This window comes from Taudactylus pleione, unplaced genomic scaffold (genome assembly GCF_031769625.1).
Source record: "Taudactylus pleione unplaced genomic scaffold, aTauple2 ptg000013l, whole genome shotgun sequence".
Lineage (NCBI taxonomy): Eukaryota > Metazoa > Chordata > Amphibia > Anura > Myobatrachidae > Taudactylus > Taudactylus pleione.
In genome coordinates this window covers 1,248,385-1,261,669 of record NW_028284416.1, presented here as the reverse complement: position 1 = coordinate 1,261,669, position 13,285 = coordinate 1,248,385, and the positions used below count along the sequence as shown (strand labels likewise).

The window sequence follows — 13,285 nt, the reverse complement described above, 5'->3', positions numbered from 1 at the left end:
CTCCGATGATCGGGGCTCCGGTGATGTCCTCCATTACTCCGGTCACCTGATCTCCCATCCTGCACTGGGACCCGGTCAGCTGATGTCGGGTCCCAGTGCAGGATGGGAGACCAGCTGACCGGACGGAGGACATCACCGGAGCCCCGATCTCCGGTCCATGGACAGAGGTAAGATTTTTTTTTTTTTTTTTTAGCGTGTGGTCTGTGCTCTGCTCTGCCTGTTAGAGCAGAGCAGGAGTCCAGTAACCGGGGGAGACCCTGGATAATGCCACCTCCAGGTGACGTTATTATCACAGGGCCTTCCCTGGTATTTTTTTCACAATTCATTTTTAGTAAAACCCAGGCAGATCGCATTTCCCATTACAATTATGGGAAATGCGATCTGTTTACTAAAAATAAGTGATACTTACGGGTTGGAGTAGAATTTTACGAGTTCTACTCCAATTACCCTTTAGTAACTTTAAGTGATACTAAAATAATGTGAAATGGGTGTGAAAATACCCTTTTCACTTTATTTTAGTAAAAATAATATTAATAAATAGAGCCCTTAGTGAATTGACATAACTCTACAAGATACCACATTCCTCAAATCGTATGTTTTTTCTTCCTGCAGGAAATATTCACAGGTCATCGGTCAAATGAGAAGACAAGAGCTGGATGTTCAAGGAATTTGATATACAATATAATTAGCCATAACATTTCCTCATATACAAAACAAAGTATTTATTTACCAATTACATTTAAAGAATTAGTTGTCTTTTGCTTAAAAAAAACTACCTCAATACTTCTGAGTAGAGCTTGAGGTCTCACCATCTCTATTGATTAATTAGTATTGACAAATACACCTTATAGAAGCATTGTTCTCTTCTAGTGCATGTTACTTATTTCCACTGAAATTTACTTTTCACACCTATCTGTTACTGCTATCCCCATCTCTGTTCTGTTCTCAGTTGATAGAGAACGACAGTGATGATCTTCTGAAGCGGACTCTACTTGGTTACCAAGAACTTCATCTGTTGAGTATCTCTGACCGATACTACGGACGTACAGAAAGCCACACCAGACGGTGAATGCTTTCCTAAATTTGTCTGAGGCAAAACAGTATAATATGGGATCTATTAAGCAATTTGTTCCTGATATCATCCATGTGGTATAATAGGCAACCTCAACTCTTTCCAGTAGAGGACACATGGCTGGGAAATATAATTTGATTGTGATTGCAATTGTTTTGGTGAGATGTGGGGGGATATAGCAAATGAGAAATATGATTAAGGAGATAAATATGGTCTGTATGGATTTGGACACCATGACTTTGCTGAGAGTGTTCCTAGGATTCACCATGAGAAGATATCGACTCAGGAGAGTGTAGCAGACCAACGTTATGGAGAAAGGAATGAGGGCACCAGAGATGTGGATGACCATGTTCCAGACAAAGTATAAAAGCGCATATTCAGTTTGATGAATATTGAGACATTTTGTAACTCCGTTAACTTTAGAAGTTTTTAGGACAAAGAAAAATGGCATTCCTTGTAGAAGGAGACAACCCCAGACAGCGAGACAAAGTTTTGTGATGAATGGCTTCTTGGTCCAGACGGTTTTTTTAACATTGCGGGCAACAGTAAAATATCTGTGGATGCTGATTAATGTGAGGAAATAGATACTTCCATACGTGTGAATGCAGAGCAGGAAGACCCTAAACTGGCAGAGGAATGTCCCGAAAATCCAGTTGTCTGTCAAGGAGTGGATAATGATCAGAGGAGCTGCCAGAGTGATGATGGCATCGGAGATGGCCAAGTTGAACTGGAGAACCACAGCTGAGTTCCATTGTTTTACTCGAAACCAGAAAATCCAGAGACTGATAGAGTTCAACACAAAACCAACAAAGATGATGAGGCTCAGGAAGATGGGGAAGAAAATGTGAATTGATTGAGGCCGACAGCCGGTGTAATTCCCAGATGTGTTCGGCATCTCGAGAGGCCACTGAGCTGAGTATGAAATAACAGCGTGTTACACATTAGAGGAGCTTTTAGGGTTCTATTGTCTGTATAAGGCAGAATTAAGTATCACACCTATTTAACAAAGCTAGAAAGCAGGAGTTATTGGAGATATCTGCTTTGAGAGAAGCAGCACCCGCAGCAGCCATCTTCATAGTTTTCTATGGGGACGGTATTACTGGAATTGGTGTTTGCCCATTTTCTCTAGGCTGGAGAGGGATCTTCTCATCCCTCCCCTTCTAGGCTGGAACTTTCCTGATGTCATGGCAGGGTTTCCATTTTGCCGAACGGCCGAGCACTTTTTACTCATAATCCGCGTCCCAGTGACCAACCCTTGATAAATTGACCGAAATAACATTCCACATTGCTGCGTAATGCAATTATAAGTCTTTCTGATCATGTCAACATTCTGATATCGACATTTTGTGGGACATACATCAGCATCTAAATTCCCCTGATGCCAATCCACTGATCAAAACCACCAATTGGCAGACATCAATGATTGGCTATCTTTCAGAAAATCTGGGAACTTCTGCATGTTAAAAACACCCGACTCGCCATTCCCGATCATTTTTTGGTCGGGATCAGCAAATCAGGCGTCAGGGGAATAGGGTAATTGCGAGGTATGGGGCCCTTTCAGGCTAAAAATGAATGGGAATTCTCATCGTTGACATGCCGCCTGGCAACATTCATAATGAAAACCACTGACACTGTCACTGCCGACATAACCATGTCGACATCATCATATCAACAGTATGAATGTCATAAACATAATCTACCAAACCCCTGCTTAATGCTCAATTAAGATGCTGCAAAAAGTAATAAATATCTTGATTCACCATAATTATTTCATTTATCTTAACAAATTTAAAACAATGAAGATAATAATGTAATTTTTTTTTACACATTATTTCCCCAATAATAAAATCTTAAATTATTATGGCTCATCAAAATTTTTTTTATTATTTTTGGGAGCCCTTAATTGAGTATTAATTAGTGTCAAAGTAATACATCTGTTTAACGCCGCTCTGTATTATATTCTGTCTGGAAAGATAGCTTAGAATATACGAGTCTGATCAATCTCTCTGGTCAGAGCCATTTTCTGGCGAGGTTCTCCAGCGTTCTTACGTGCCGCAAATCACTAAATCGCTCTGTCAATTTTATGCTCTGCCCCCAAATCCCCCCCTGTTACATCTGGTGATGAATGAGACCGTATTATGCAGATCAGGGAATAATAATAAGTAGAGATGAACGACTTTAGTTTTGCTGAAAACCAAACACATCTGAACTTTGGGGGAACCGAATACCGGCTCGCGTCTGCTGTAAGTTCGTAACTCGGACTTAATAACCAAATCCAATAACCGAATCTCTGGGTTTTGGAATGTCTGTAAACAGGTCCAAGTGACATGATTTTAGCTGTTTTTATCCTTTTTAGAGAAAATCAAAACCAAAAGCAGAACTGAAAAGAACAAAAAAGTGTGGTTTTGCCAAAACCGAAACACAGGGGTCTGCGCACATCTCCAATAATAAGTAATAATTACAGAGCAGATCACTCACCTGTTTACCTTGCAGATTAATTCTGTAGAAAGTGACTTGAATTAGATGTCAGTAGATTTCCTGTGCCAGCACCTCTGAGGCTGTATATTATAGAGATCTCACTGTTAAACTATCTTAAATCACTGGAGGGAAGTGGGAGATGCAATCAACATTTCCTTACACAGAGCACGGCTGATACACTAAGATGCTATGTTGTAGTGGAAAGTACAGTAGTGTGTGTATGCGCTATATTATATAAATATACTTATAGATAAATATATATATATTTATCTATGTATACTAGCAGTACACAGCGATGCCTGGGTTTAAATATTAAAATGATCAAGTTTTATTATGTTACGTCGTCCAAATCCATCCACCAATGGGAGGTTCAACCAGGACCTCAACCCCCGAGTATGTCTTCTGGGATCCAATGCTACCACTTTGAAGTTTTCATCCAAATTATGTGATGCTGTCCAAATCCATCCAGTGGAAGGCCCAGAACAGGCTCCCTGGGTCAAAGTTCTAACCGGCGCACTCCACCGTAAGGACTGACCAGGACCCCAAACACTCCATTAGGCATCCCAGACCAATTGTCACCCCTCTGTGAAGATTTCATCCAAATCCATCCAGTGGAAGGCCCAGAAATGGCTCCCTGGGTCAAAGTTCTGCCCAGCGTCCCGGCAGGGGTGTATCTATAATGGGTGCAGGGTGTGGAGGGCACACCGCACACCCTTCACCCATAGGCAATTATACTTACCTCTCCGCCAATGCCCGAAGTGCTGCTCCGCAGTGCCGGACCGGTGCTGTAGAGCAGCAAACACTCACTAGGAAAATGGTGGCGGCCATTTTCCCAGTGATCTGCGCACACGCAGAAAGGATGTCCCCGGGAAAGCAGGCGCTGGCGCCATTATCCCGGAGACCCGCACATGCGCTGTAGATTCTGGCATGAAGCCAGAATCTACAGCGCTCAGTGCCGCTGAGCGCCGTCAGAGAGGAGGGGCACAAACGGAGGCTGCACATGGGCCCCCTCCTCTCTTAAAACGCCCCTGATCCCCGGGTCAATGTTCTGTCCAGCGTACACCAACAGGAGGTCCGACCGGGACCTCAACTCCTTATGGTGCGTACACACTGGGCGATTAAAGTGGACGACTGAACGATAACGATATCGTTATCGTTCAGTCGTCCACTTTATCGTCCATTTTTAACACAAAAAAGATGAACGATGACGACGACGCGCGTTCCCGCGGGTCGTTCGTCATCCTCGTTCATCGGGCTGACATGCAGGCCAACCTGACGACCTCGTCAGGTTGCTGCATGTCAGGGAATGGGTGAGAGAGCCCGGCGCTGAACGATATCGCTAATGATATCGTTCAGTGGCTGTGCTCAATGTCATGAACGACATTGAGCACAGCCTGCCGGGGACACACTAGATGATATCGCTCAGGGAGCATATCGTCTAGTGTGTATGCACCTATAGTATGTCTTCTGGAACCCAATGTTACCACTCTGTGAATTTTCATCCAAATCCATCTAGTGGAAGGATCCCCGGGTCAAAGTTCTGCCCAGCATAAACCAATGGGAGGTTCCATCTGGACCCTTGCCCTCATAAAACCTGGCCAGGATCCAACTGGACCACCACGCATTAGTGTCATCCCAATTGGTGCAGGGCTGACCGAATGCATGGACAAACAAACAGACCAATTAATTTTAGATTTAAGATATATATATATCTTTTCCTCTCTGTAAAGCGCTGAGTGGAAATGCTTTGATGTCCTGCCCCAGGTCTACTAGCATCCATTGACACACATTGACACGCACAGGGAAAAAGAGCACACACATTGCCCCTCACAATAAACTAGTCTATAGCGCTGTATGATATGGGTAGATGCAAAACGAGATATAAATAGCCCTTTTCTTCCCATGGAGCAAGCAGGGCCGGTAGTAGACCATATGGAGCCCAGGGTGTACCCCAAGTCCCTATACCACCATCGCTATAGTAGAGAAGCATATTGCTACTATCCACTGGCGCATTTATCATCCTATCGCCCTGTGCACCACAATGCCCAGCAATCCTCTCAGACTCCAGGCTGACTGTTATTACACCTGTTATATCTCTGTGTCTCTCTGCTACCTGTTGTTCTACCTAAATAAATAAACCTAAAACCTGGATAATTTGTACCAAGTGTGGACTAAACGCCACCAGCATCAAACAACTGCGCAACACTTAACACACCGCACACTCTGGCCGAGTGTATTGTCTTCCTGCTGGACATATACATTCTTCACCAAGGGGGAGATGTATCAAACCTTAGAGAGAGATAAGGTACCAACCAATCAGCTTCTAACTGTCCAGTGATGGCCTCCTCATTGGCAGGGTCTTCCACTCAGCTGCTGGCAGCCTATCACTGCCAGCGATGGGCTTCTATGTCATGCGCGACGGCCCGTCTGCGCAAACGCATGACTATATTTCTCTCGGCGGGGACCCGGCAGTGCCTGGAAGGCTTCGCCGAAGTCGGAAGAGGGATGCCGGGTCCTCATTGCCGGCAATGGGTACCACATTGCTCTTGCCATCTAAAGATGGTGAGAGTGATACAGTGACAGATAGCGGAAATCTTAGACTGAAAGCGTGAAGGGGAGTGCTAAAGGGGTCATGTCCCGTTGTAAAAATGGGGCCCCTTGTTTGAAAACTGACAGTTAGAAACTGATACAGTGCGGTCCTTGTACTACTAAGCCTTGGAAAGTAATAAAGTGGACGAAGATAACGTATCAACCCAGTGGCGTCACAAGGCGGGTGCGGGGGGTGCGGCCCGCACCCGGGTGTCACCCGCCGAGGGGTGACACCAAGGTGCAGGATCCCCCTCAGTGACAGGAGCCGGGTGCTGCACTATAGCATTAAGTGCAGCACTCGGCTCCTGTCAGTGAGGGAGCCGGCACTGCCCATGCCCGCACCTCCTGCACCCCCCGCCGGCACCACCCCATTGATACCTAATATATCATTTTGTTAACCACGGCCACGGGCCGGGTTCGCGCCGCGAGGCCACGCCCCTCCCGAAGGACCGATATGCGAGGCCATGCCCCGAAACACCCCCTCCGAAGACCACGCCCCCATTTCGGCAGGTGCCGCGCGCATGGCGTCCCTCCCCGCACCGGGTGTCACCGTGGGGAGGGACGCCACTGTATCAACCAATCAGCTCCTAACTGCCATTTTTCAAATACAGCCTGTAAAGTGACAGTTAGGAGCTGATTGGTTGGTACTTTCTCTCTGTCCACTTTATCTCTCTCCAAAGCTTAGTGTGTAGACCCTTTTATCTCTCTCCAAGAATTGATAGATCTCTACCCCCCTCCACCCAACCCCCCAGTGTTCTTCACAGGCACATTCCACTGCATTCTTCTAAAAGGTTACGGGCTGGAGACCTGGGACCTGATTCAGAGCCATTCGCTCTGACAGAGCACTCGCTCTGAATCAGGGCCGGGCTTTTCTTTTATTGGAGCGGCCTCTTGGCCGCTCGCATAGCTGTGTGGGACCACCCACTGCTATTGCGAGCGGCCATGATGATGGTCGCGATGGTCAAGACCATCGCGACCATCGGGCTTGCGACGAGACCCTTGTGGTAGGGTCTCCTGGCCGCAAGCCCCAGAGAGATTACGGCTCTAACAGAGCCGGAATCTCTCCACTGACATCACTCGTGATGTCAGTGGGGCCGCCCCCAAACGGCAGGCGTTCTCATGGGAACGCCTCCGTTTGGGCAGCCACCCCCCCCCGGCCCGCCCACTAAAGGGGGCGAGCTGTCACTCAACATCGACAGCTCACCCCCTTTGGTGTGAGACCCGGAGCGATGGATTGCCCATCGCTAGCCGGGTCTCGCGCATGAGCACGACGTGCGCTGTGGGCCACAATCGACCCGGTTGCGAGTGCTCAGCGCTTGCGACCGGGTCTGAATCAGGCCCCTGGTTCAGCAGGCTTAAGTTAAAGGATTACGGACTCCAGTGTCCTCCCTGCTCTGCTAATACATATAACATACTGGAGGAAGCTTGAAAGATCATAATAAAGCAATTTATCCATATCAGTGGCCAATTGGCATGTTGTTTGAATTTCCTGGCTTAAGTGATCCGATCGCAGTGGCTAACTTATGCGGCATTTAAACGGACAGATGGCGTTTTTTTTCTGATCACACCCCCATCACCACCCAGCAAACGCTGACAGCCTGTCACTCACTCTGCGATGGATTTCTCTGTGTGCGTCCGTAACCGCCATGAGAATGCTGCGTACGCGCAGTGCGTCTTATACACGAGCGATGGCAAACATTTGCTTGATGTGCGTCCTTAATCGCAATTGCGTTCACTGCTGAATCAGGCCCAGTGTCAAAAGCCTTGGTAAAGTCACTCAGCTCCGTAAACATCGGCGCTGCACGCGACTCCGTCGTGTTCAGATGCCTCCCTGCTTCTGACTGAGTAACGTTTTTCTCTGCCAACGCAAAGTACAGTCTTAACCAGCTCAATAGCACCCTCTCCTGGCTGGTTTGCCACATTTTTTGGTACCTTAAAATGTATTGAGACTTGAATTGGCTTGAGATTTGAATGGGATCTTTGAAGCTTTATTTATTTTGAGGCACCGACAGAGTATAACAGGCGATTAAATCAGCATGCAGACCCCGTACACACTGGTTGATGGAATAAACTGCAAATTACACACTGCGGGCCTGAATCAGGGATGGATGCAGTAAGTACAGCAACCGCGTCTATGTACCGTGGCAGGTGGGGAGTGTGACTGGGGCGGTACACTTGTCAAACCGTAACGCAGGTGTCCTAAGTTGAGCTCAGGGAGGACAGAAACCTCCGTAGAGCAGAAGTCTGTGCTAAAATAAGCTAATGCCGGCAGGAGGCGTGTTGTGTTGATTGACACCTCCTGCAGGTTTCTGTGATCTGTAGCCACGACCGATGATGCAGCATTGGATCTCTAGGCGCAATGACCGGTCATCTGAGTCCTGGTGTCGCCTCTGATCGTCTATAACTATATACTAGCTGCCATACTGAAACTCTCTTATTCCATTATCCCCCCGATTACGATGCTGCTCTACAACTCACCACTAGATGGCGCTACACATTATCGGCATGATTAGAAGGCTGCTGCAATTGAGAAGTCTGTTTTATGTATCAGCCAACAGAATTGGCTCAGTTTTCTATGTATGATGCCAGAATGAGCTTTGCTTAGTAGACCACTTGCCGAAATGGGCTCTGTAGGGGAGATGTATCAAGGCTTGGGGCTCTATTTACTACAATCCGCATATTGAATGCAGATTGTAGTGTGATATTAACAACTGAATTCGCATTGCGAATTCAGGCAATATCACAGATATTTACTACAAATCCCTTGCAGGGACAGAGCTTGCGATAAAGCTCTGTCCCTGCGAATCCCCTTCGGAGCCTTATCACAGTTTTTTCGCAAAAAATCCCGTGACTAAGTGCCCGCGCATGCGCCGACCGGCCGCCGCTGCTACGCCCCCTGGTGCTAAGCCCCGCCCCTGGTGCCATGCCCCGCCCCCCACGATCGCAGACCCCCCGCGACCCCCCTCTCCCTTAATTACACTTACCTGCATGATCCGGGCCTCCGGTGATGTTCTCCATGCCTCCGGTCAGGTGATCTCCCATACTGCACTGGGGCCCGATCACGTGATGACCGGGCAGCAGTGCACTATGGGAGACCAGCTGACCCGAGGGGAGTCATCACCGGAGGCCCGATCACCGGTCCCTGGAGTCAGGCAAGTACATTTTTTATTTTACTATTTTTTTTCTTTTTTTTACAGTAATCAGCTTGTGGTCTGTTTAGACCACACAGCTAATTACTGGGACCGACTCCCGACTCTGCTCTCCCAATTAGAGCAGGGCAGGAGGCTGGTAACCGGGGGAGACCCTGGATAACGCCACCTCCAGGTGGCGTTATTATCACAGGGCTTTCCCCGATATTTTTTCACATTTTATTTTTAGTAACTCTGGTCAGATCACATTTCCCATTACAGTTATGGGAAATGCGATCTGCTTTACTAAAAATAAGTGATACTTAGGGGTTGGAGTCGAATTTTACGAATTCTACTCCAATTGCCCTGTAATAACTATAGGTGATACTAAAATAATGTGAAAAAGGTGTGAAAACACAAAACACCCTTTTTCACTTTATTTTAGTCAAAATAATGTTAATAAATAGAGCCCCTGGAGAGAAATAAAGGGCCAGGTGCAGCAAAGGTAAAAATGCGGTAAAACCTGTAAAAACTGCAGTTTTCGGTGGTTTACCGCAATACATGTGACTCGCCATATGCATGAATAAGGGTCCGCAGCAGATATCAGAGACCCGCAGCACAGCAGTCTCCATAGAATTCTATGGGGCTGCGATGTGGCCATGTGCAGCGAGCTCCATAGCGTTTAACTTTCCAGAGCTTCTGCATGGTAGGTAACGCCATCTATAGAAGGTGTTGTCTATAGAAGTCAGGGCCGAATTAAGGTCTGTGGGGGCCCCTGGGCAACAAACATGTAGAGCCCCCATTAAATGTGACAAACTGGGGGTATGCGCAATGGGGACCTTATGCAGTGCCCCCAGTAGTGTCAGTGCCCACAGTGGTAGTGCCCCGCATGCAGAGCCCACAGTAGTGGTGCCCTTTATGCAGTGCTCCCAGGAGTGGTGCCCTTTATGCAGTGCCCTCTATGCAATACTCCCATTAGTAGTGTCCCCGGTAGTCATGCCCCCTGTAATTATGCCCCCAGTAGTAATGCCCCCTGTAGACAGTAAATGCCCCCAGTAGTAATACCCCTGTAGTTGTGCCCCCAAAATTAATGCCCCCCAGTAGTAATGGCCCCAGTAGTCATGCCCCGTGTGCCCAATAGTAATGCCCTAGTAGTAATGCCCCCTGTATAAATGCCCCCAGTAGTAATACCCCTGTAGTTGTGACCCCAGTAGTAATGCCCCCTGTGGTATTGGCCCCAGTACTAATGCCCCCTGTAGTAGTATCCTCTGTATAAATAGCCCCAATAGTAATGCTCCCTCTGTAGTAGTGCCCCCGAGTAATCCCCACAGTAGTAATGCCCACCCTGAGTAATGCCCCCAGTAGTAATGCCCACCCCCCCGAGTAATACCCCTAGTAGAAAAGCTGCTTGCACAAAAAAAAAGATAATACTTACCTTAAGCCCCGCTCCCGCGTTCGCTGCTGTCCACGTCCAGTCCGCTTGGCTGCTCCTCTGCACCATGGGAGAGACATGATGACTTCTGTCCCATAGTGCACTGGGTGAGCCGGAAGCCGGAGCTCACAAATTAACTCCAGCCTACGGCTGTCGCTGCAGGGACGGAGCCGGGTGCCCGCTGTTTACAATCTCAACGGGTGCCTGGCAAATGGAGCCTCCCTGCGGCGACGGGGTTAGGTTGCCGGACGAGGCAGAACTGGTTCCATCTCCTCCATCCCACTTTAACCCCGCCCATGTCACCCCCCCCCCCTGTTAATCCTGCCCTGGTAGAAGCCTACGGGATTCTTTATGTGAAAATCCCCGGAGAGGGATCCGAAGGTCGCACATGCGCAATCGGACTCCCGGAACCTGAAGTATTCTCACTGCAAGGGACAGCTCTTATCAGGAGAGCTGTCCCAGCAGACATGGTTGCCATCGGAGGGAGGGGGGTAAAGGTGGTATTTGAGGCCTTGGCAGACTGGAGGGGCCCAGAGGCTCAATGACCTTGGTGAGATCATCAGTGCTTGCAGGCTGCAGCAAGGACAGATTATGATGTAGGACCCTGCCCTGGAGCCTCTCTCTCTCAGGCAGGTTACCCCCTCAGGCCCTCTCTCCGGATCAGCTTTCATTCCTTCTTTCTCGGCATCTGCAGTAGCCCCACCCCCATCTCTCCTACTCCCTGCTACCATTGGCTGGACAGCAGCGCAGTGTGCACCGCACAGAAGAAGGCTATGTATTAGACTGTAAGCTCTCACGGGCAGGGCCCTCTTCCCTCATGTGCTTCTCCTTCCCTCACTGTTACCATCATCTCCTCCTCACTGCCTACAATGGCACCGAACCACTCTGGGTTCCGCCACTCTGCTGCTTATTTGGGTATTATGACTGCTGCTGCAGCTTTGTTTTATTTATTGACTGCTAGGAAGCTGTACTCACTGTTATGTACACTCAGTATCTGGATGGAGCAGAGCTTGAGTGGAAATATACAGCGCACCAGCCAGTGATGTATGTGTGTACTGTGTAGTGGTACATATACAAGCGGTGATGGCAGGTAAACTGTGGATATATCACAGAGTATCAGTGGAACATGTCTGTATCCCACGGTGGCGCCTCTAACACAGTGACAAGACAAAATGGCAGCCATTTTGGTAAGGTACTGATGCCATCCTAAAAGAGCATCATGGAGGCTGTGCAGTAACCCACTCCATACTTCAACAAAAGACAGATGAGCCGCGGCACAAAGAGGAGCAGCTAGAAGACACAGAAGACGGTATGTGACCTTGGGCTGGAGCCAGAGGAATACAGTGGACTGGAGCTGGAGAAACAGAAGGAGGCCAGAGTTTAGAGACACAGGAAGGGGAGGGGGGCTGGAGAAAAACAAGGAGGCTGGGAGAGTCCCTGAAGGGTTGGAGAGACAGAAGGAGGCTGTAGGTGGGGAGATACTGGAGGGCTGGAGAGACAGAATGGGGCTGAAGCTGAAGAGACACTGAGCGGCTGGAGAAACAGAAGGGGCTGAAGCTGGAGAGACACTGGGGGCTGGAGAAACAGAAGGGGAAAGAGCTGGAGAGACACTGGGGCTGGAGATACAGAAAGATGTTGGAGTTGGAAAGACACTATCTTGTGGACATATTGAGAGGTCTGAGGGAATGGAGCTTCGATGCATGCACCTACCAGGCCTCAATACCACACTTCCGAGTCGACTGATCTTTGGCGGTAGAGTGTCGATTAGGTGGGGGCCCTGCCTTTTTCATATGTACTGTACTCCACAATTTCCTATTACAGCCCTGATGGCAGGTAAGTGTACCTGCATACCGGCGATTACATATGCCATTATGTAGGGGAGGTGTATCACAATTGTCATCTGAAAATTGATCCATCCCGCCCAAAGTGTCAAAGTGTAGAAGTTGCCCAGAGCAACCAATAAGCCTCTAAGGGCCGTATTCAATTTGGCTGCGAAAAGTCGGAATCGGCAATAAATTAGGACGCCGATGATGTCATTTCTCCATGTTTCAATTATCCCCATATTCAATTACAAAGACTTTTTGCCTGTGGGAAAACTCTTTGTAAAAAAAGGGGATAACTTTTCACCATGTTTTACATGGCGAAAAAAAAGTGCAGAATAGAGGTTTAGGGGTGCAGGCTTAAAAAAATAGCCTGCACCCCTGGGAATGACCAATAAAAAAGATCTGTGTAAAAAAAAAAAATCGGTCACCCGATTTCTAATTGAATACGGGGAAAAAGCGGGCACGCGCCCGATACTTTACCCCCGGAAAACCTCCGATGTGGAGCGAAAAGTCCAGCACGGACTTTTCGCTCCGAATTGAATACCCCCCTAAGTGTAATTTCAAAGACAGTGCTAGATAAATAAATGAGGTTGTGAGAACCTGCACTCACTTTAGTTATGATAAGCTGCCGGTATCCAGGGATCTATCCCAGTTCCCCTAATTTTACAATATGGATAATATATCACGAATACCTGCGCTAGATAACAATCACCCACATGTGCCTCTTACCCCACACAGGGGGGAGATGTACTCTAGTTTCCCA

General features: G+C 48.0%; 1 protein-coding gene across 1 annotated transcript; it reads right to left on the bottom strand.

The window, feature by feature from the left end:
- Positions 1–896: 896 nt before the first annotated feature.
- On the bottom strand, positions 897–1,967 carry LOC148542269 (P2Y purinoceptor 4-like). Its single transcript, XM_088469047.1, has one exon. The coding sequence runs from the start codon at positions 1,965–1,967 to the stop codon at positions 897–899; it is 1,071 nt and encodes a 356-aa protein (XP_088325173.1).
- Positions 1,968–13,285: the final 11,318 nt, after the last annotated feature.